Genomic DNA, 20,440 nt, shown 5'->3' with positions numbered 1-20,440 from the left:
ACACTTCTGCACTCACTGTGTTGGCTCTAACCAACTTCTTTTTCTTCAGCTACCCACCGAAGACGTCAAAGTCTGTCGCTTGGCATGCAGATATCTCGATGATCTGGCCTTTCCTTTCGTATACAACACGATCCATATATACCTCAACAACGTTGATCGCTATCAGCAAAATCTCACCATCCTTAAAGCTATCGTAACTCCTGGAGGCCAGAATTTATCTATCGGGAAACACGTCAAACACCTTTGGATACATTCACTTTCTGATAAAGCCGGTAGGCCAAGACACCAGGTTGTTTGGAATGGCATAATCAAGTCTCAGCGCCGCCTTGAGGAGCGGATTTACACATCGCTTCCTTTCATGGTAGCTTTGAAGAAGATTACGTGGGTCTTAGCACTCTTTGTAAAAATTTGAAACGCTGATGGCTAGCCCTTGAAGTTGGGATGTCACCCGTCCCATTGGTCAACGCTTTATCGACACTGTTATGCATTTAGCTCCTCATAAGCCAATAGCTGTTGACCTGAAATGTCACTGGAAGTGTCTTTCTCTTTTCACAGACATGACGTGTATTCATGGTATCCTCATTGACTGCTATCACGCCGCGGGGATGGGTTTATTACCCGGCATCATTGCGAGAAACCCCAACTTGAAAGCTCTCCGTATCCACATGTACAGTCCTCAAAACGTCTATCAAGCCAACATCCAAGGCACTTCTTCACTCTCCAACCTATTCTCCAAAATTCCCCTAGAAACGGTTACTCGCTTTGAGCAGCTTTCTGTCGTTGGCCTCCGTCTGGGCCCAAAGTTGCCGCTTGCACGCCTGCGTCATCTCAAGGCCCTTAACATCAACTTTTCTGATGAGATGATTCCTATGGAAATGTGGGACTTCTTGCGCACAGAAGGTGTCCATCTGACGGAGCTGTGTGTATGTGCCATGAGTCGTGATTTGTTGGATTACCTAGACTCGTACGAGGGTTTGGAGAAGCTGAAATTTCACACGAACGACGATGACGCGCATGCGGAGCAATTCTATCATGTTATCCTCCCAAAGCATGCGAGCACCATTGAGGAGCTGTGGATTCATCCAAAGACGCGTGCAGGGCCCGTCTGGGGTCTGGATACATACGTGCTGGACCGACTGCGTCGATGTCGTAATCTAATCGAGCTTCATATTCCAGTTGGTCTGCAAAGTATGGGTGCTGTGGCTGATGATAATGTCATGGTAGGATATCTGCTAATGGTTTTTGTGTGATGCTGAAGGGATACTACAGACGTGTATGCTCAATAACCTTTCATCACTTCAATGGCCGAGCCTTGATATCCTACGGTTTTTCTCTACTATTGATATCCCGGCAGGTGCCAGTTTCACGCAAGTCTGCAATTGTATGGCGGCCGTACGCTTCACGGCATCTGTGGATTCTACGGAGATACCGGGTCCTGCAAGACTCAACCATCTTCTCGTCTGCGTGGACAGTCAAGCGTACAAATTAGTTTGTATCGTGGATGAACACTCGGGGTATATCTGGAGGTTTCGAATGGTTCATTATTGGGAGGGGTCTGATGCACTTGGAAAAGTATTACAAGGTCGTCCGGGTACGCTGGTTCTGTCTTTCTTCAAACTGGAACGGTATTCTGAAATTGTATTCTCAAGCGAGGGACCTTCCATTTTTCTACGCAACTCGCCTTTACAGGGACGACGGTGATGAGTAATATCGAGAAAACGATTTCTATGCTGTATACTATCTTCCTTTATAGCCATTAGCTACGACGATCATTGTAGCTGCAAGGACAGCAGCAAAAACCCAAAAGACCCTGCCTTGCTTACTCTCTTCGCCGCCACTCAAAAATCTGCGAAGAGGTAGGAAAGCAAGACCGACCAAGAAGTTCGCAATCCAGTTAAGAGAAAGTGCTATGGACGAGAGTGCAGAAACGGCATAGAACGGTGATACCTCTGGAATTATAACAAATGGAATAGGCCCGAGTCCAATAGCGAAAGACATGACGAATGTGATGATGGCGACTGAAGCAGGTGTCTTCCAGGAATAATTTAGAGATACGCCGACTGTAATGAGGGAGAGAAGAGCGCCAAGAGTGGACAGAAGGAGAAGACGTTTGCGGCCCCATCGCTATGATAACTATTAGCCACGAAAATGTTGAAGAATTGAAAGGAATACCTCAATCAGAACGATAGGTGGGAACGTCATGAGGACATTAACAATAGTAATGCCGAGGCTAATGTACGGGCCAAGGTCGGGGAGAGTGCTCGACAGGATATCGTTGGAGTAGTAGAGGACCGCATTGATACCTGACACCTGCTGCGCGAGCATTGCCGACGAGACAACGAGCAACGGCAAACGTAAGTCGTCAGGCGTTCGCAACAATACGCTCGGCACCGCGATAGGCGGCGTCTGTGCCTTGGCCCGCCTTTCCTCTGCATCATCTGGCGCCTCGCTAAGGAGCGCTTCCCTGTCTTCTCCCGCCGCCTCTACACGCCACAACCTCGTCTCCGCAGCTGTCTCGGAATCATGCCGGCCCCTTGCACCCAGCCAACGTGGACTCTCCACAATCCCGCTGCTCAACACGACCTGCGCCACGGCAACTGCAAATGAGAATCCAAAGACGTACCTCCACGTCGTCGGCGTCGCCAAATTTAGCCCAAGTAGCTGCGTGACGAATATGCCCAGCACGATCCCAAGCTGTATGAGCACACCCAGTGTACCCTTGATCTTTACGGGCGCTATCTCTGCGATGTATACCGGCGCGACACAGAGCCCAAGGCCTGCGCTGACGCCAACGAACAACCGTCCTATGAAAAGCGCAGGCACTCCCGCAGCAAGTCCCATAATAGCCGTGCCCAACGCCATTACTGCCCCACTAGTGTTGGCCGCAAATTTACGGCCGTACTTGTCGGTGAGGATGTTTGCAAACAGGCTCCCAAGGAGCCCGCCTAGCGTGAATGACGCGGTGACCGCGCTGAAGGTGAATTCTGTCATTGGAAGGCATGTTGGCAACGAGGACGGCAATAATTTGGAGTGGGGGGGCGAACAAGTTATCACGACATGCAGTTGGTTCAGTACTGAGATGTGGTACCCGTACTGGAATGGTATTATCGTTATCCATAGGCAGACGAACCATCCGTACAATGTGAACATCGTGGTCCAGTAATGAAAGTGAATAGATTAGATCAGCATTTTGACACTATCTTATCCTTCACTCGGAATTCAAATTATTTCCTTTGGGCGGCCCGTGGCCGGGCCGTGAACGTGTCCCTCTCGGCCGATAAACCAGTTCCTCAAACTCTTCCACTTCATCTTCGTCCTCATCATCATCATGAGCTCGTCTCCGATCCCGACGTTTGCGCTTCTCTCCTGTCTTCACAACTATGTCATTTTTAGTATTACTGCTCTTTTTGGCACGAGATGGAGTGGTCGGTCCTGTGTCCGCTTGTTTCTTGGAACCCTTTGTTGCCCGAGGTTTGGGAACGTAAGATGGGAATTTGTCTACAAGAAATCGTTGAAATCCTGCATCGTATTCGAAACACTTCAGCGTGGATATATGAAGAATCTGCTCCCAGTATATCAGTATTCCCATCCATAATTTACCAAAGGCTTGTCGATTCACCTTTCGGCCAGAACTGTACTCATCCAGAACTTCTTCAATGGTCACATCTTGAAACTTCTCTCCAGCGTCTATAGCATCATCTATCTCTTCCTCCGTAGGTTCTCGACGCAAGCGCTCCCGTAGACGTATCTTGGCTCTCGTGTCTACACCCCACTTCTTCGTCAGAATACCTTGTGCCCAAGTCATCTTGACCTATGAAAGATATCAGCCGATTGAAATGCGAAACCTTTGGGTGTAAATGGAACGCACCACTCTCTCTTGTGAGTTCCATTCCTGCACTGTCAGAGGTGCACACGGACCCGTCTTGTATTCACCCACATAAGTCCACTCACTGGACTCGGTGCGGGAGATGATCCGGAAAGTCATGGTGCTGTCTCCCGACCATCCATAGAACAAACCAGGAGCGCCCGGTACTTGCGGTGCATGAGGATTATAACAAAGGTTTAAGTACATGTAGTCGATATCACCATGGAGGTCGATAAAATGTTTGCCGATGCTCGGAAAGGTAGACTGAGTATTGCCTCCATAATGTGTGGATATGAAGTCTCTGGGAAAGCCGACATTGGATGTTGTGGGCGGCAGTGGGATAGGAAAGAGGTCAAGACCGATGGGATTGAGACGTGCCCGAATAGAATCCTCGCTTAGGCGCACGACTCCCTTTTTTTTCTTGACTTTTGGCTGGATACTATATGTCAGGCGGGAGAAATGTAGAGAAGGGAAAGAATAATACACACGTTTATCATTTTTTTCAGCTTCTTGTAATCTTCATGTTTTGCGAGCCTCAGTGCAAGGGGAAGTGTTGGTATGACGACAGAAGGGACCAGCATTCTGCGACGTTTAGGGAGCCTTACTTCTACTCTGGACTTGTCCTCCTGAGGAACGAGCAGACCTCCCCCGTCGTCTTTGATCGAGGCATTGTTGGGCTCGTTACTAACCGGCTGGAATTGAACACCAGTTTCTTCGAGTCCATCCTCGATTTTAACCACGACCCCAAAGGTGGATGAGCCTGTCATGCAATAAAAGACACAGAGGAGAGCGGGCTACTGTGGGATCTTCTACTTTGTCGATCCTTCCAAGTACTTAAGTGGTACTAGCACTTAGCAACAGTTTGGATTTAGGTTTTTCCAAAATTCGATCGGCGATTGATGTCCGGCAAAATCCGAAATCGAGCCGATCTCGATCACCCCGGGCTGTGCGTCATCAATATAGGCACCGCCCCTAACAGGTCCATTTGTCTCACAGCTTAGGTCCGACTCCACAGTTAACGTTTGACTCCTTGATACGCAGTAACATCCATCGTCGTTATAACTCTGCTACCGAATGATTATCGAAGAAAAGTGCATGCATCCGTCCCCCCCTCCCTACAATAATTTTTCCCCTCCTCCCCCTTTTACCACTTCTGAGGTCATACCGAAGCAAAAACCTGCTTTGGGGAATTTACCTCCGCACCTGTTACTGCAAATCGTCTACTGCACTTTCCCACAGCGCGATGGAAAATTTGAAGGCGAGGGAAAGATCGAGCGGCAGCGCATGACCCTCCACTGGCTAGTGACTTCACTGAGGCTAGTCAATAAGACGCTTTATATCGGTAAGAAAAGCTCCGTTCTTCGGTAACAGCAGCTCATGGTGTCATCATATAGCGTGCATGCACATTCTCCGCTCCACTTATCTACCTGCGTACGATTCACTGATTCGAGCACCATACACCTCAGATCCTTTCCCAAGCTCGAGTATGCCCCCAACTGAAAAGTCCTCCATCTTCTCTACTCACCGAGAGCTCTCTACGCTGGATATCTTCATCGCACTGCTCGCACACGAGGATCTCATGTTAGATTCTACGTCGCTTCATCTCCCCCGAGAAGAAGCTTACAAGGATCTCTTTGATATGATCCAACCGAAGACTCGCCTTGAAGACCTAGTAATAGAAGAAGGTATCAAGGCAGGTGTAATACAAATGGGCTGTATGGTAAAGCCTCGCGTCTCGCGGTTGTGTATCACGGACCGTACCAATACCCAAGATCCGCAGCAAGCTAGTCCCACAATGTCACCTTCACCCACGCCGTCGGGTTCCGGATCGTCTTCTACCGTACCACCATCTCCATCCAAATCAGGTTTCAGCATATTCTCAAAGTCTGCTCTCAAGACCTCTTTTTCTAAAGTAAAGAAAGACCCGCCAATTCCCCCGCCGCAACCGCGGCGTACTATTCACCCAGTGCCCTCCGATTATTTATCCATCTCATTTACACCGAAAAAGGTGGCGTTGGTATATACACAGCCTTCCACGAATGCCTGGTCCTTCAATGGGAGTGAATTTGGCGCGCTTAGCATGAGCGTCAGTGGACCTACAGGCCCAGGAGGGAGACGAAAGACTATTGTTGAGGTGGTGAGGAACAATAGGGACGAACCTCTTGAGGTATGCGCTAAGAACTTGGTCGCTGCGCTAGAGGGATGGTTGGAAGAAGAATGAAGTTGGATATTTAAGGACGACGGTGTTTCGGTTCTGATACGTGGAGTTGCTATCCGATAAATGTCTATTATGCGCACCTAACTAAGCCTACACTTCTTTGTTACGTAGTACAACAATTCATGAATTCAAAAATGCTTTCAATTCCTATTGCTCCGTTCGGTTGGTTTACTCCTTCCTGTATTTCTGGTAGTAATGAATGAGGCCAGTTGTCTGCCAGACTCATGTCAGTGATTAGCGAACAACGCGATCACATCGATACGTACCGAGCTGTCATGGCCCTTGACGTCTTCAGGTTTGTCGAGTTGGGCAAGGATATTCTTTGCAAGGACTTTGCCAAGTTCAACACCCATTTGATCTACAGAATTAATGGTCAATTATAAGTAAGCTCAGCAAGAGATTACTACTCATACCAAAGGAGTTGATACCCCAGATAACACCCTGAACAAAGATCTTGTGTTCGTACAGAGCAATCAGAGCGCCTGATGACCGTGAGAAAAGGGTATTAGCCAGCAAAGATAGAACATACCAAGGGTAGCGGGCGTCAGCAGCGGGAACATAATGCTGTTACTGGGCCTGTTCCCCTCGAACACTTTGCTCTTAATCAAAGCTTCGCTTGCTCCCGAACCTAATTCTTTCTTCACCTGCTCCTCGGTTTTACCAAAGGCGAGAGCTTCAGGTTGAGCAAAGAAGTTCGACAATAGGATGCGATGGTGCTTTGATTGGTGAATAGGATTCTGGGTAGTAGCGGGGGCAATGAAGTCAGCGGGAATCAGTTTCGTGCCCTGGTGGACGAGTTGGTAGAAGGAATGTTGTCCGTTGGTGCCCGCCGCACCCCAGATAATAGGCTAGATAGCATGTGAGTCGGTGTCTGTACTCTCCGAAAGGGACGCACTCCTGTTTGATAATTGACGCGTTGACCACCCTTCGTGACGAACTTGCCATTGGATTCCATGTCTCCCTGGAAACACTTGAATACAATTTCATAGATCATCAGGTACCTACTAACATACCTGTTGGAAGTAATCAGCGAATTTGTGAAGATATTGGTCATATGGAAGCAATGCGTGTGTTTGTGAACCTATAAATACATATGTATAGACTAACGCAGAAAAAGAACGAAGGTACTCACCGTAGAAGTCGTTGTACCAGATCCCTACTATGGCTAGAAGAACCGGTAGGTTGTTCTCCAACGGCGTCTCTTTGAAGTGCTTGTCCATTCCATGTGCACCCTTGAGAAGCGCCTCAAAGTTATCGTAACCGATGACCAAAGCGATTGACAGTCCGATGGCGCTCCACAAGCTGTAACGACCACCAACCCAGTCCCAGAACTGGAACATGTTGTTAGGAGATATGCCGAAAGCAGTGACGGCCTTGGTGTTGGTGCTCAGAGCAACAAAGTGCTTAGCGACATGAGCTTGATCTTTCGCAGTCTCGAGGAACCATGCCTTGGCGCTCTCGGCATTTGTGATGGTTTCCTGAGTAGTGAAAGTCTTGCTGGCAATGATGAACAGGGTGCGCTCAGGATCGCAGACCTTCAAGGTCTCTGCAATGTGGGTACCATCAATATTGGATACGAAGTGAGCAGTGAGATCACGTTTGGAGTACGCCTTCAAAGCTTCGGTGACCATGACAGGGCCCAAGTCGGATCCCCCGATGCCGATGTTAACAATGGTGTTGATCGTCTTTCCTGTGTATCCTTTCCATTCACCACTGCGGACGGCCTCAGAGAAGACCTTGATATGTTCCAGGACTGCTGACACCTCATCGACGCCACTTTCTTGAATTTTGAAGTCGTTGAAGTTACGGAGAGCGACATGGAGAACAGCACGGTCCTCTGACGTGTTGATGTGCTCGCCAGCAAACATCTTGTCCCTGTATGTCTCTACCTCGGCCTCCCGAGCCAAAGACAGGAGAGTGTCGACAATGGGCTGAGTGATAAGGTTCTTGGAGTAATCGAGGAGGAAAGTGACATCTGGACCAGATGTAGACGCATATTCCTTAGAGAACCTGGAGAAACGGACGGGATCCTGAGCGAAGAGGTCCTTCAGGACGAGATTGGCGTGCTCGCTGTCGTAGATCTGCTGAAGCTTCTTCCAGGATGGATATTCTGTAAAGATAGAATTCTTGAACGGCTTCCTCAGGACACCGGGAAACAATAGACCCTACCTGAAGCAAGCTTGCCGCTCATGATGGATTAGAGGTTGGATGATGAAGGTGAAAGAGAATCAGTTGTGGGTAAGTACTCGGAGTTATGACTAAATTGACAGGTCCCGGTCCGCGAAGGCCGCCCTCCTGCAACACGGTCACGACGCACGTGCACGCGTTCTTGTTCTTCTACGGTCAGCATGAAAGGTATCAGACGAGTATAGCGTTTCTCGACGCTCAGAGAACGCATTCCCAACGAGGTGCACCTTATTGTCGACTCAGCACGCAGTGACTTCGATGTTGCAGTGACTACACTGTCTTCATGGTTTGAGCTACGGCATGACTTGTATGCCCAGTTTCACCTGCGCTTCCCGAACTCGCAAGCAGAGATGTAGCAAATCAGACTGCCAGCTGGTTTTCACATTTTGCTACGGGAAAGGTCAAATATGTCTGTTCCAGCTCACGCGTCCGGGCGAGAACGCATTCTGGAGTGAGATAAATCTCGTGCTCGTCGCGCCACTAACATGGTTCAGCAGGAATTGAAAATTTCCCATGCACCAATAAGACCGAAGAAATTTCAGACGAAACGAGCCCTCGGCTCGGTTGGTCGCCCTACGGATCAGTCTGCAGAATCCTCAGTCATCATCACCCTTCGGACATCGTGATAACTCTTCCGAGGGCCGTTCAACCGCTCTCCGAACTTCGAATCGGGCACCGGGACGACCCTGATATCGTTTCCGTGCCTTTATCTTGCTTCCCTCGGCAATATGTTATTGCGTTGTGGTTTCCGGGTTCTGCTACCTGAGCCGCTATGACTATCGCCAGGAAGATAATCAGCCTTGTCGAAACTCCCGGATCTGAAGGTTTTCGTGGACGACACCAATGGAGTAATGAAGGTGAGTCTCTCGTTCTACGTTTTCTTTGCTTTTTACTAGTTTAACGCATACTTGGATATAGATCTTGATCCTACATCTGAGACAGAGGTGACTTGCCTTTTACCAAGCCAAGTTCCGATGCTGAACGGTTTCTCAATTTCTAGAGGACCTGGCGGTGGTATGATTATGTCTCCCTATGGTGGGGTAGCTCCTTTAACGCGAACGGGTGAGTAAGAGATTCACTACCCTTGATCCTTTACTTACACGTTCATTTCGTAGTTGGGCCTCTGGATCCTCTCTTATCTCACTTGGTTTGAGTTTTGAGCATGCAATAGGCGTAGCCGCCATCGGTTCAGCGATTAGTTCCACCGTAAATGCTCTCACATCATGCCAATCCTTTCTTTCTGATAAATCATGTAGGCGATTGTCTTTGCCTCTCACCCCGGTTCAGTATTTCACCTGGGGTACCCAGTCTACATCCGGTCTTCAATGGGCGTCTACGCCGGATATTTCTTCGTGGCCCTTCGCTCCCTCATTGCCGCCATCTGTAAGTTATAGGTTACCCATTCCCATTCCCATTTGACGCTCCGCGTGTTGGAAGATTACGGGATCCAATCGTACTATGCCGGTTGTCTACTTAGCATCTGCTTTAGGTGCATCTTCGGATACAAGTGGACAACCAAGATGAACCCGTTCCTCGAGTCGGCTAACATCACGGTTCAAGCATTTACGGCCTTTATGATTTACTACATGATTACGGTTCCTTTACTGTTCGTCCATCCCCGCGCGATTAAATTGGCGTTTGAAATCAAAGCTTTTGCCTTACCTCCTTGTGCCATTGGACTCTGCGCCTGGTCAATGTGAGTTCATATACAGCGACCTTGTGTTATTCTGCTCTGACTATCTCTGTTAGCTATACCGCAGGTGGACTATCGAAATTTACTCTGGCAACAGATACCCAAGTTTCCGGGGACTCGTGCGTAGTGTTTCTTCTCATCTTATTGATCACAGACCGGTTGTTTCTGCTCCTCAGGGTGGGATGGGCTTGGATGCAGGGCATTAATGTAGTTATGAGCGGAATTTCCCCGGTGTGTGCATCCTTGGGATTGCAGGCGTGCTCAACATGTGACATACCATGCAGATGCTCATTTCCCAACCGGATCTCACACGGTATGCGAGAGCCCCTTTCGATGCAAGCTATCCCCAGGCGATAGCCGCCTTCTTTGTCAAAGTTTTAATATACTTCGTGAGTAACGAAGCATATGGTTAGTGTTTGGCGTGTAACATCTCTTGGATAGCTATCTATTGGTACTACCTCCGCGATCCAAGCCTTATACGGTGTAGGGGTTCTTCTCGACTTCTTGTGTCCCTTTCATTCAAAATTTTCTAGGGTGAACCTACGTGGAATCTGTGGGACCAGGTCCGTGATTCAAGATTAAGTGTTGCCACGAACCAAATATTGTTCAGCTCGACTTGATTCTTGACCATAACTGGAACGCTAGCGCACGCACTCTGTGCTTCCTCGTGGCTATAACTTTCGTTGGAGGCACTGCTCTCACTAACGTAAGAGCCGTTCGTGAAAGATATCTCTAAGCCGCTAACAGGATGGTTTACAGATTAGCGCCAATTCCATTCCTTTCGGTGCCGACATCACTGGGATCTTTCCACGCTGGTTCAACATCCGACGAGGGCAGGTTCTTTGCGCGATTTTAGGTTTGGCGATCACCCCATGGAACTTCCTAACAAATGCGGCCCAGTTCTTGACGTTCCTTGGAAGCTATGTGAGCGCTTCATCGTTTATGCTACCCGGAGAGACCAGTAACTTGGATTGGAAACAGAATATCTTCATGGGTTCTTTAATGGGCGTCATGTGGTGCGACTACTTTGTTGTTAGGAGGGAGAACTTTCATGTTCCTTCCTTGTACACCTCAGACCGTTCCGCACCGTATTGGTATGGATTCTTTGGTATCAACTGGCGTGGGATTTTTGCCTGGGTATGCGGGGCCTTTATTCCGTTCCCGGGATTAATTGGAAGCTACAACGAAAACTTGGTACCGTTTCTGTGTCCTTCGCGTTTGATGACCCTTACGTTGTCACAGGTCAATATCAGTGTCATCAGGATGTTCAATAACGGGTGGATCATCTCCGTGGCGATTAGCATGACAGTTTACTGGGCCGCTTCTATTCTGTGAGTTCTGAGAACATTCCATTCGGTCACAGTACCCATACTTTGCCTGTTAGATTCCCAGTACCCATCTACCCTCCAGATTACGCCCACATTCCGGTCACGAGGGGTTATCTGGGGAGACAAAATCCCTCTGGAGTATTCCCCGACGAAACGTGGACTCCGCCATACGCCAGAGAAATGTTAAACCGCCAGATAGCTGATGTCGATAAGTTATCGGAGGTCCATAGAGACGACAGGGGTTTGGAGAAAAATTGTGAGATTGCGACGACCAAGGCTATCCTCGACTACTCACGAGAAGATGCGCCTGTGTAGAGATACTGGTTCATTGTATGCTTCGTCGTATTTTACACATCCTTTGTTATGTACTGCTTGCTATCCTACATATGCGAAAACACGAAAACAATTATCTAGAGATATGACAATAAATATTGTAAACAGAAATATGCGCAACGTATGGGATGGAGGATCTTACACCGGTGTTAGAACACACCATCGAGACATCTTTGTACATATCGCGAGCGACCCGCATATTTTGGCTGTCCAAGGAACGTGAAATATTCTAATCCTCTTCAAGCCATGCCTTCAAGGACTGCACTAATCGCTTAGCGCTGACTTCGAGAGGTTCATCCCTGGTTCTGGTAATTTCGGCAAGCGTCTTCTTTCGCAGAACACTAGCATTCATGCTCATGCTCAAGGACCCATATGTACTCCCTCCATAGGGAGAGGATGAAGAAGGCGAAGGCAAGGTTTCGGGTGGAGGGGTGTACACAAGAGCTACACTTCTTGGTGAGAAAGAGATGGTCAGGGTGGAAAATGGAATGGGTTCTATGGAGGGTCTCCGGGTTGGAACAGGAGGCGACGGAGGCGTGATAGGTTTCTTGGGGCGTCCGAAAGAGAACAAGTTAAATGATGATTTCTTCCGCTTTGGTTCAGACAGCATTGGAAAGGATGGCATCGATGACGAAGAAGGGGAGGTTGGCTCGGTATCATAGTGTTTTTTGATTGACGAAGTCGAGTTGTGAGGAGAATCGAGCGTCGATGTCGATGTCATGGCTGACGGGGACGAAACGACCGATAGGCCACTGTTAGTTGAACGATGGCCTTTGAAGCGCGGACGGTCCAGGATCACGACGCCAATTCTACATCCTTGTTCTGCTATCAGATCCTCCAGACGGCTCTTTGGTTGTACAAGGTCGAAAAGATCCCTGTAGGCCTCTTCACGAGGTAAATGAAGGTCTGACGTGTCTAAGAGGCGATCTTCATGTGCCAGCAGAGAAATGAAGCGGTCGAGGGTCGCTAGTTCACGATGGTGAGTGAATACGGGAGAAGTGGATGTCTGTGTCTCGGAGGGTGAAGAGGTAGGGAATGGATCTGAGGTATATGGCGCTCGTACGAGACGGTCGTATGCTGGGAGATATGTCGACCTCAGTATATGCATACAAGCTGACGGTTGACATTAGATACTGTGCAATGGCGTAGACAGTGATACATACCAATGTATAGCGCTCTATTCACCAGTCTTAGCGAGGTTTCCAACCAGTGCAGATTCTCTCGCTGTCTGACGACCTTGGAGTCGCCGTCGTGCTCGCCATCCTCGAGAGGGAATGTACAGTAGACGATCTGAAGCAAAAGATGGGATGGAAGGGACGAGAAAGTCAAGTTTGACCGGCGGCGGGGCGGATTGCTGGATCCTGCAACGGCCTGGACATAAGGAGGCGGCGGTGCAAGAATGCATTTCTCGTCCAGTATCATCTGAATGGAAAGACAGACGACAGAAAAGCAAAAGAACTTTTGCTACGCAGTCCTGTGTAGGAGCAGCAAAGTTATATGTTCTCTGGTGCTGCGGACAAATGACGCGATGTCAAATCGAATAAGTGAAACGCTGCGCAGACCGGCGGCAGTATAATCTAGGTAAGCAAATCCCTTAAGGACTGCGCTTGGACCTGAACTGCGTTGATTCTTATCAACAGTACATGCATACATGGACAGAAATTATATCTGAGTTTTAGCTCTCAACCGTCCCCAACTCTGAATATGCTTCAGCCTTCTAACATTCGTCTGCTTCATCTCGATAGGCAAATTCTCTTTGTCACGAATTGTCGCCTTCTTAGCAGCTGGTTGTTTCGTCATTGGAACCGGTATAGAAGACGCTTTCGGCTTTGGTTCGACAGTGGGCATCATCTGGCCAATCGGAGCAAATCTCTTCAGAACTGGTAATCTTGATCTTTTTGGAGGAGGCGGTTTACTCGGAGGCGTAGAAAGGAGCGCTTCAATTAGAGTTAGACCGGGAGACGACGGAGGAGGAGAGAATGTAGGTATAGGGGATTGAGGAGGTGATACAGTAAAGACCTCAGGGAAAATCTCAACAGCGCCGCATCCCGGAGTTGCTCTTACTGATTCCTGAGAAGGGTGAGACGTGATTGTAGGAGGTCGATGGGAGGGATGGGAGTCATTCGCCAGACTTTCCAAGCTGGATTCGCTATTCATTGAAGAGCAAATCCGTTCGAGAGATTGAAGCGCATGATCGATAGATATGTAGCCGCTACTGCTTTGAAGGGGAGCAGGTGCATATCGTGAAGGGATGGGAGGTAGAATGGACATCTGAGCAGCAGACAAGTCGGGGTTAGAAACATCTTGAGGTCCTCCGAAGGCATTTCCAGATGGATGAACTGACGAATATAGCTCCTCAGAGTGAAGGGATGATGGACGTTCTTCAAGCTTGCACAGATCTGAGCGAAAGGAATGGCAGGAAGATGGCAGCACGGTGCAAAGCGAGGATGACGAGACGACCTCAGATGAAGACACAGAAAGTCTATGATCGTTTGTTTCTGTTGCAAAGGAATCTTCATCCTTGATCCTTTTTAAGAAATCATCGACTTGGGAGCCTCGCACTCTGAAGCCGGATGCAAGGCTCTGAGGGCGTTTCGAAGGTGTAGGACAGGTTACATTTGTGTTCCGGTCACCTTTCTGTGCAGTCTTTTGCCAGAAATCTGCAAACATCTGCGATTCTTTTCTCTGTTTCCGAGCAGCAAGAAGTTCTTGAATGGCGTCAGGATATTCGGGATAGGGAACAGGTCCAATGACTCGGGAGATGATTTCGTTCCAGTACGAGCCTCGCCTGGAGCTAGCATGCTTGACCAGATCGACCAGAACTTCTGAAGGATCCTCAGAGAGACCACTCTGCCAAGGTTCTACCTTCTCCGCTCGGATACGTTCGTAGTACTTCAGTTCTGATAGTAGTACCAGAAACCTGCGCAGCTGTTCCGTCTTTGACTCTTGGGCCTCGACTGCCGCAAAGAGCGTTTCTCGCGCGCCTGCCACCCAGCCCCGCCTTTTGTTCAATATCGTCTTTTGGACCTTGAGTGCCTGGACGCGATCCTCCAACACACGTAGACGTTCAACTGCAATACGAAGCCTCGTCTCTGAAGGGGACCTGGAGATTACGCCGCCATTGCCGTCAGAAGGATAGAATGACATAGTTGGGTAGTTGAATGTGTGCGATAGGCAAGGTTTGTCTATCCTCATGTCCGTTGAGGACGCAATGTTGTCACAGGTCACGTGTGACATTGTACGTCACACGGGTGTATCCGGGCGCAATCGTCGAAATTGAGCTCTGCTTGAAAACGATTTCTAAAGCTCTTGTCTCGAACTCTCATCTCGGAACTTCTGGACCCACAATCCAGCAGCATTTCCTCGCTTTTATCCCTTTTTTCCGCTGAAAAACGGCTGGACAGGGGACCGGAATCAGTCGTCGCCTTCCACGCACTTTCCAACAATCTGCTTCATGCAGCATAAAAGCGAGATGAGGCGTCCTGAGGTGTGGAGGCAGGGAGACCTTCCTCGAGGAGGATCATCCGAACACGTTCAGTCAGATTACTCCATCAGTGGACAAACAAAGCAAGTGACGTTGCCAAACAAAAACAAAGGTCTGCCTTACTCTCTCAATTTCTTCATCGTCGTGCGCGACGGCGCCCACAGCGCCGCCTAATTGTTTCTTCACCTTTCATTCTAATACGTCGACGGTCATAGCTTCCAAGCTACGCCAACGACGTGTTTATGCCCCGACGTTCACCCGCGGATCAGCACCCCTCACAACATACCCCGCCGTTGCCGCAAAAAGTCACGTTAAGGATACGCCCAATGGTTGTCCAGCTTCGACGGTCTTCAAGACATTCTCGTGGATCCGAAAGCGCTCCTTCGGGTTCAGAATACCATGATGGCGGCAGCGACAAATCCTCCGACGACCAACTCTCGGGACCGCCAGCCGACGTCGAAGAACCGCCTCCCCCAGAGTTGACAAAGACGCGTAGCGGTCGAACAGTTGCAAAGCATTCATATGCCGAAAGTGATGATGACCCTGTCTTCGGCGGCGAGGCTACTTCTGCGGAGCAACTCTTCAACGACGTAACTGTCGGAGGGGATGATGGTGACGATGAAGAAGAGGAACATGGCCCGCGCCGGACCGGTCGGAAAACACGCAATCTTAGAGGTTTCGTCGTCGAGGACGAAGAAGACAAGGAAAAGCTTGGTCCTAAGACTAGGTTGCGGTCCCGCAAAGAGCCCCCACGCCCCACCCAGGCTGAATTACGCTCAGTGCGAGCAGCTAAACGGGCTACGCGCAGTCGTAATCACGATGCCGACTACGAAGCTCACACGTCGTCTGGTGCGTCCGCTTCTGCTGACGGGTCGATCGGAGACGCACCTGGCACATCGTCGGATCTGGAGCCTCCAGAGACCCATGACGCTGAAGATGCCGACGGGGATCAAGATATGGATGAAGGAGATGACGGAAAACCCTATTCTCTACGCCAGCGACAAAGGATCAATTACGCTATCCCTCCCCCGCTAGAGGAAATGTCCAGACCCCCTCTGAAACCGGCCAAAAGTCACGGAGGACGAAACGGTTATGGAGGAGGGCGGAAGCCGAAGGGGTTGGGCTGGAGTGCAAGTGGGGCAGAGCTTTCGAAGTGGATGGGCATGGGCGGCGCGGGTGATGACTCCGACTCTGATGCACCTACAAGGACTCCTCGTAAGCGCTTTGGGATGGGTGCATTTGAAGGGGGTGTCGGCACAGGTGGCAATGGTTTAATACCGCCCGACTTCGCGGCGGCTGGCACACCATCAAATTTGGGGAAAATCACCGATGCTGGTGCGTTCTTTCTTGAATCTGCTGACTGGACTTTTGTACTCATGTCAACATCCTCCCAGCTCTTGCTGACGCAGATCCTTTGGGTGTCAATGTGAATGTAACCTTTGACGAAGTCGGTGGGCTAGATGATCGTGGGTGGTAATACCTCTGCTCCATTACTGTTGCTAATTTCCTCTAGACATTCACTCCCTGAAGGAAATGACTCTTCTGCCTTTACTTTATCCTGAAGTTTTCCAACGATTCAACGTCACTCCTCCTCGAGGAGTTCTATTTCATGGGCCCCCAGGCACAGGAAAGACTCTTCTTGCTCGAGCTCTTGCTGCGAGCTGTCGTTCGAACGGCAAACAAATATGTGATTTGATCTCTTTTCAATACGGATCCCAATCTGACCCTTTCCTCCAGCTTTTTTTATGCGAAAGGGCGCTGATGCCCTTTCCAAATGGGTTGGTGAAGCTGAACGACAACTTCGACTTTTATTTGAAGAAGCTCGTGCTTGTCAACCTTCTATAATATTCTTCGATGAGATAGATGGCTTAGCACCAGTTCGGTCGTCGAAACAGGACCAGATCCATGCCTCAATAGTCTCCACGTTGTTAGCGCTCATGGATGGTATGGATGGACGAGGCCAGGTTATCGTTATCGGAGCAACGAATCGACCGGACGCTATTGATCCTGCTCTCAGACGACCTGGACGTTTTGACAGAGAATTTTATTTCCCGTTACCCAAGATCGATGCACGAGAAAAGATTTTAAGTATCATGACAAAAGACTGGGAAGGGTGGTCTGGAGAGGACGGTTCGGAGAAGATCAAGGGTCTGGCCAAAATGACTAAAGGTTATGGCGGTGCAGATTTAAGGGTAGGTGTCTACGCTACCAGCTTTTACTTGAACTGACTGAAATCTGCAGGCGTTATGTACGGAAGCCGCTTTGAATGCTGTACAGCGCAAATATCCGCAGATCTACAAGTCCAACGATCGGCTTCTGCTTAAACCCGAAACCATTGGAGTGGGTTTGAGGGACTTCATGATTTCAATCAAGAGTACGTCTTTTTCTGACCGTTCTGCATAGCACATCATTGAACTTATTCTTCAGAAATGATCCCGTCATCTGCTCGATCGTCGTCTTCCTCTGCCACACCATTACCGCCGCAATTCGAACCTTTGCTCTCCGAGACATTTGAGAAAGCCAAAGCCGTACTTGAACGTGTGCTGCCTGTAGAAAAGAAGCTTTCCGCTTTAGAGGAAGCGGAATATGATGATGACGACGAAGCTGGTGCTTTGGAACGTGAATTGCTGTCACAATGTATGCTCTTTCCAGCTCCTTCACTCATTTGAATTGACCCAATCTCAGCTATGGCCACTTTACGAATACATCGGCCGAGAATGTTACTGTATGGACCGCCGGGAATGGGCCAAGGGTACATTGGCGCAGCCATTTTACACCATTTGGAAGGCTATCATGTCCAGAGCCTTGAATTGGGCACCCTTATGGGTGATTCTACAAGAGTACGTAGTCGTACTGCTCTCATTTATCATCAACTGATCATGAGCAGACTGTCGAAGCCGCCATCGTTCAATTATTCGTGGAAGCGAAACGGCACCAGCCCTCTGTCATTTATATACCCTCCCTCGTGGGCTGGTGTGCAGCTGTGTCCGAAACGTCTCGATCTACCGTTCGCGCCATGCTTGATACACTGGCACCTACAGATCCTGTTCTTCTGTTGGCCATCATCGACGGTCGGTTCATGGACCTCCCCCGTGACGTCAGGTCGTGGTTCGGTCCTACTAAAGATAACCGAGTCGAATTGCTTGTCCCCACTGCCATACAAAGAGAACAATTTTTCGACGGCCTCATTAAGGACATCCGTCGGCCTCCTAACATGTTTGCGGATGGTATCAAAAGGAAAAAGCGTGTTCTTGAGGAACTGCCCTTAGCACCACCCCCCGAACCTCGTCAACCTACAGAAGCTGAAATTGCAATGCAAATTGAGAGTGATCGTCGCGTCATAACAGCATTGAAGAGTCGGCTCGGGCCTATCCTGAACGAGTTGAAGCGGAAGTTTAAGCGATTTACTAAACGAGCTACTGTAAGTCAGTTCCCTTTCCTTTCGGAGGTATATGCTTATCTATGTTTATCAAGGACGAATATCCAATCGAAATGTTCAACAATGCATACTCAGAGCCGGCGGTTAATGAAACCATCCCAGCGGCAATTGACGGTCAGGCGGAACCAAATGGCGTCATCCGAATTAATATGGAGGAACAACCACCGCAGCCTCTTGTGAACGGACATGTTAATGGCATTGTTCCAGGATCGCCTGTCCCTGAGCAGGTCGAGCAGGTTGCTCCACGACCCCAATTGTACGACATTGATCTGGACAGGATGCACATTGAAGTCTATAACGATCGTTATCTCACTCCTCAAGACTTCCTGGACGATATTGGAAAAATCGTTCATAATGCCGCAGTCTGTTGTTTTACCAAGGATGACCATGAGCGTCTATTAAAGGCACAGGCACTCTTCACCTCAGCAGAGGTCATATTCCAGGAATTTGATCCTCACATTCGTGCTGAGTGTGAACGGATGGCGCCAAGGGAGAGAAAGCGGCGTGAGGAGCATAGGAAAAACAAACAGAAGGAGAAAGGCAAAGCGGCAGAGGCTGCCGTCGTCGCTGCTCGTAGAAGTGCTCGAAATAATGGCCAACAACCGGAGCTTGCGCTTACCGATCCTGTGAGGTTGGAACGTAGCTTGAAGCGGCAGAGGACGGATGAACAAGCGATCGACTCGAATGGGTCAGAAGAAGAGAACGGGGAGGGACGTGATGCTAAACGGACAAAGTTGCTTGATGGTGATGCCGACGGTGACGCGGACGCGGACGGCGATCCAGACGATACTGATCCTCTTAATCTTGTTGCTTCACCTCGAGTGCGATTTGAGGTAGCCTCATTCGATCAGCCGATGCAGCCTATTTCGATGCAGCCTCTATACCCTCAGGTCCCGAATGGTCAGCCGACTTTCAATCAACAAGGCACAGCTTCACCTTACTCTCAGCCATCTATGTTTCCAGTTCCTGGACCTGCAACACATCAAGACTTGCCTTTATATATGCCTGAGCGGCCGATGCCTTCGTATCAGCAGGCTATGCCTTCAATGGCTTCGCCATATCCTAATGGACAATCTATGTATGGGACTGGGCAGCCGATGCCACCATACATGAATCAGCAGCCGATGCCCTCGTACGAGAATCAGCACTCGATGCCCTCTTTCTCTAATATGCCCTCATATTCTCATGCTCAGCCCATCCCTGCATATACGAACGCACAACCTGAAGCCATGGCGGTCGATCCTGTCACTACTCGACCGTCGAACTTTAATTCAATTCTTAATCCTGCTCCTGTTCCTAGCGTTATGGAACAATGGGAACCTACGTCTCCTGTCGCCAGGCCTCCAACGATCCCTCCGGCCCCCATTCACGACCCCGAGAACCCTTTCGCACCCGAGGTCGACTCATCAGCGAAAGATCCTTTGACAGCGCCGAAAAGCGTCTCTCCTGTACCCGAGAAAGAACCATCGCCAATCCCTATCGAAAGAACACCTACTCCGCTACCCGAGTTCCATGTCGACGAAGGACTTGTATCACAATTGCAAGGCAGTCTGCGCGGGAATACCTCTTCACTTACTGTGGAGCAGCTTGAGCAGCTCCGTGCTACGTGTCTAGGATGTGTCTGGCGCCATCGTTCTGCATGGGACAGAGATGATCTTGTCAGGGAACTGCAAGATATAGTTAGCGATTTCGTGGAAGAGGTCGGACAGGATGATGCAGAGTTGGACGAGATGACATAGGTGCATTTTTCGGGCTTGTAGACATCATTTATTATCTTGTATTGCTGACATGTCTGTATCATTTGTATCATCGATATTCCTCACTTATAATCTGTCTAATAAAAAGTGCTCGACTCTGAGATAACTTGATTATTTGCGAGAGTCGTCGGAGGTG

At 49.3% G+C, this 20,440-nt stretch overlaps 8 protein-coding genes across 8 annotated transcripts; 3 read left to right on the top strand and 5 right to left on the bottom strand.

Moving 5' to 3' along the window:
- Nucleotides 1-1,719: 1,719 nt before the first annotated feature.
- On the bottom strand, nt 1,720-3,239 carry EV420DRAFT_854090 (general substrate transporter). Its single transcript, XM_060483728.1, has 2 exons — nt 2,173-3,239; nt 1,720-2,124 (listed from the first exon to the last, which is right to left on the bottom strand). The coding sequence occupies exons 1-2, from the start codon at nt 3,148-3,150 to the stop codon at nt 1,738-1,740; spliced, it is 1,365 nt and encodes a 454-aa protein (XP_060326432.1). The 5' UTR covers nt 3,151-3,239; the 3' UTR covers nt 1,720-1,737.
- On the bottom strand, nt 3,157-4,722 carry EV420DRAFT_1750982 (uncharacterized protein). Its single transcript, XM_060480351.1, has 4 exons — nt 4,354-4,722; nt 3,869-4,297; nt 3,620-3,811; nt 3,157-3,562 (listed from the first exon to the last, which is right to left on the bottom strand). Exons 1-4 carry the CDS (start codon nt 4,630-4,632, stop codon nt 3,209-3,211), a joined length of 1,254 nt encoding a protein of 417 aa, XP_060326431.1. The 5' UTR covers nt 4,633-4,722; the 3' UTR covers nt 3,157-3,208.
- Nucleotides 4,723-4,843: 121 nt separating this feature from the next.
- EV420DRAFT_1567435 (uncharacterized protein) lies at nt 4,844-6,131 on the top strand. Its single transcript, XM_060474113.1, has 2 exons — nt 4,844-5,207; nt 5,260-6,131. Exons 1-2 carry the CDS (start codon nt 4,940-4,942, stop codon nt 6,084-6,086), a joined length of 1,095 nt encoding a protein of 364 aa, XP_060326430.1. The 5' UTR covers nt 4,844-4,939; the 3' UTR covers nt 6,087-6,131.
- Nucleotides 6,132-8,345, bottom strand: EV420DRAFT_1313242 (glucose-6-phosphate isomerase). The gene is made up of 8 exons (XM_060468607.1): nt 8,253-8,345; nt 7,216-8,193; nt 7,097-7,164; nt 6,979-7,044; nt 6,613-6,931; nt 6,497-6,565; nt 6,350-6,441; nt 6,132-6,296 (listed from the first exon to the last, which is right to left on the bottom strand). The coding sequence occupies exons 1-8, from the start codon at nt 8,272-8,274 to the stop codon at nt 6,252-6,254; spliced, it is 1,659 nt and encodes a 552-aa protein (XP_060326429.1). The 5' UTR covers nt 8,275-8,345; the 3' UTR covers nt 6,132-6,251.
- Nucleotides 8,346-8,783: 438 nt separating this feature from the next.
- EV420DRAFT_853959 (permease for cytosine/purines, uracil, thiamine, allantoin-domain-containing protein) lies at nt 8,784-11,730 on the top strand. Its single transcript, XM_060483725.1, has 15 exons — nt 8,784-9,127; nt 9,189-9,214; nt 9,271-9,332; nt 9,386-9,476; nt 9,527-9,653; nt 9,708-9,966; nt 10,020-10,194; nt 10,248-10,352; nt 10,405-10,446; nt 10,497-10,526; nt 10,574-10,669; nt 10,723-10,887; nt 10,945-11,157; nt 11,206-11,294; nt 11,348-11,730. The coding sequence occupies exons 1-15, from the start codon at nt 9,043-9,045 to the stop codon at nt 11,604-11,606; spliced, it is 1,824 nt and encodes a 607-aa protein (XP_060326428.1). The 5' UTR covers nt 8,784-9,042; the 3' UTR covers nt 11,607-11,730.
- Nucleotides 11,576-13,194, bottom strand: EV420DRAFT_854030 (uncharacterized protein). Its single transcript, XM_060483727.1, has 2 exons — nt 12,788-13,194; nt 11,576-12,737 (listed from the first exon to the last, which is right to left on the bottom strand). Exons 1-2 carry the CDS (start codon nt 13,044-13,046, stop codon nt 11,854-11,856), a joined length of 1,143 nt encoding a protein of 380 aa, XP_060326427.1. The 5' UTR covers nt 13,047-13,194; the 3' UTR covers nt 11,576-11,853.
- A 30-nt stretch (nt 13,195-13,224) lies between these two features.
- EV420DRAFT_1567429 (uncharacterized protein) lies at nt 13,225-14,838 on the bottom strand. The gene has a single exon (XM_060474112.1). The coding sequence runs from the start codon at nt 14,817-14,819 to the stop codon at nt 13,287-13,289; it is 1,533 nt and encodes a 510-aa protein (XP_060326426.1). The 5' UTR covers nt 14,820-14,838; the 3' UTR covers nt 13,225-13,286.
- Nucleotides 14,839-15,106: 268 nt separating this feature from the next.
- Nucleotides 15,107-20,415, top strand: EV420DRAFT_853980 (AAA-domain-containing protein). The gene is made up of 9 exons (XM_060483726.1): nt 15,107-16,443; nt 16,503-16,574; nt 16,622-16,795; nt 16,846-17,300; nt 17,350-17,482; nt 17,536-17,745; nt 17,794-17,948; nt 17,996-18,529; nt 18,583-20,415. The coding sequence occupies exons 1-9, from the start codon at nt 15,351-15,353 to the stop codon at nt 20,284-20,286; spliced, it is 4,530 nt and encodes a 1,509-aa protein (XP_060326425.1). The 5' UTR covers nt 15,107-15,350; the 3' UTR covers nt 20,287-20,415.
- The last annotated feature ends 25 nt before the right edge of the window (nt 20,416-20,440 follow it).

This window comes from Desarmillaria tabescens (genome assembly GCF_030435595.1).
Source record: "Desarmillaria tabescens strain CCBAS 213 chromosome Unknown EV420scaffold_42, whole genome shotgun sequence".
NCBI lineage: Eukaryota > Fungi > Basidiomycota > Agaricomycetes > Agaricales > Physalacriaceae > Desarmillaria > Desarmillaria tabescens.
Note: the sequence above shows the minus strand (reverse complement) of the source record. Positions and strands in the feature narration are given on the sequence as shown.

Bases quoted from the DNA above. Each gene is read 5' to 3' on its own strand.
- EV420DRAFT_853980 (XM_060483726.1), top strand. From the start codon at position 15,351: ATGCCCCGACGTTCACCCGCGGATCAGCACCCCTCACAACATACCCCG. The intron at 17,301-17,349 runs GTAGGTGTCTAC...TGAAATCTGCAG, and splicing joins ATGGCGGTGCAGATTTAAGG to GCGTTATGTACGGAAGCCGC. The intron at 18,530-18,582 runs GTAAGTCAGTTC...ATGTTTATCAAG, and splicing joins GATTTACTAAACGAGCTACT to GACGAATATCCAATCGAAAT.
- EV420DRAFT_1567435 (XM_060474113.1), top strand. From the start codon at position 4,940: ATGATTATCGAAGAAAAGTGCATGCATCCGTCCCCCCCTCCCTACAAT. The intron at 5,208-5,259 runs GTAAGAAAAGCT...GTCATCATATAG, and splicing joins CAATAAGACGCTTTATATCG to CGTGCATGCACATTCTCCGC.
- EV420DRAFT_1750982 (XM_060480351.1), bottom strand. From the start codon at position 4,632: ATGACAGGCTCATCCACCTTTGGGGTCGTGGTTAAAATCGAGGATGGA. The intron at 4,298-4,353 runs GTGTGTATTATT...TATAGTATCCAG, and splicing joins AGCTGAAAAAAATGATAAAC to CCAAAAGTCAAGAAAAAAAA. The intron at 3,812-3,868 runs GTGCGTTCCATT...TATCTTTCATAG, and splicing joins GGAACTCACAAGAGAGAGTG to GTCAAGATGACTTGGGCACA.
- EV420DRAFT_1313242 (XM_060468607.1), bottom strand. From the start codon at position 8,274: ATGAGCGGCAAGCTTGCTTCAG. The intron at 6,566-6,612 runs GTATGTTCTATC...CACGGTCATCAG, and splicing joins GCTGACGCCCGCTACCCTTG to GCGCTCTGATTGCTCTGTAC. The intron at 6,297-6,349 runs GTACGTATCGAT...TGAGTCTGGCAG, and splicing joins TCAAGGGCCATGACAGCTCG to ACAACTGGCCTCATTCATTA.
- EV420DRAFT_854030 (XM_060483727.1), bottom strand. From the start codon at position 13,046: ATGATACTGGACGAGAAATGCATTCTTGCACCGCCGCCTCCTTATGTC. The intron at 12,738-12,787 runs GTATGTATCACT...GTCAACCGTCAG, and splicing joins GAATAGAGCGCTATACATTG to CTTGTATGCATATACTGAGG.
- EV420DRAFT_1567429 (XM_060474112.1), bottom strand. From the start codon at position 14,819: ATGAGGATAGACAAACCTTGCCTATCGCACACATTCAACTACCCAACT.
- EV420DRAFT_854090 (XM_060483728.1), bottom strand. From the start codon at position 3,150: ATGTTCACATTGTACGGATGGTTCGTCTGCCTATGGATAACGATAATA. The intron at 2,125-2,172 runs GTATTCCTTTCA...TAGTTATCATAG, and splicing joins CACCTATCGTTCTGATTGAG to CGATGGGGCCGCAAACGTCT.
- EV420DRAFT_853959 (XM_060483725.1), top strand. From the start codon at position 9,043: ATGACTATCGCCAGGAAGATAATCAGCCTTGTCGAAACTCCCGGATCT. The intron at 9,128-9,188 runs GTGAGTCTCTCG...ACTTGGATATAG, and splicing joins ACACCAATGGAGTAATGAAG to ATCTTGATCCTACATCTGAG. The intron at 11,158-11,205 runs GTACCGTTTCTG...ACGTTGTCACAG, and splicing joins GAAGCTACAACGAAAACTTG to GTCAATATCAGTGTCATCAG.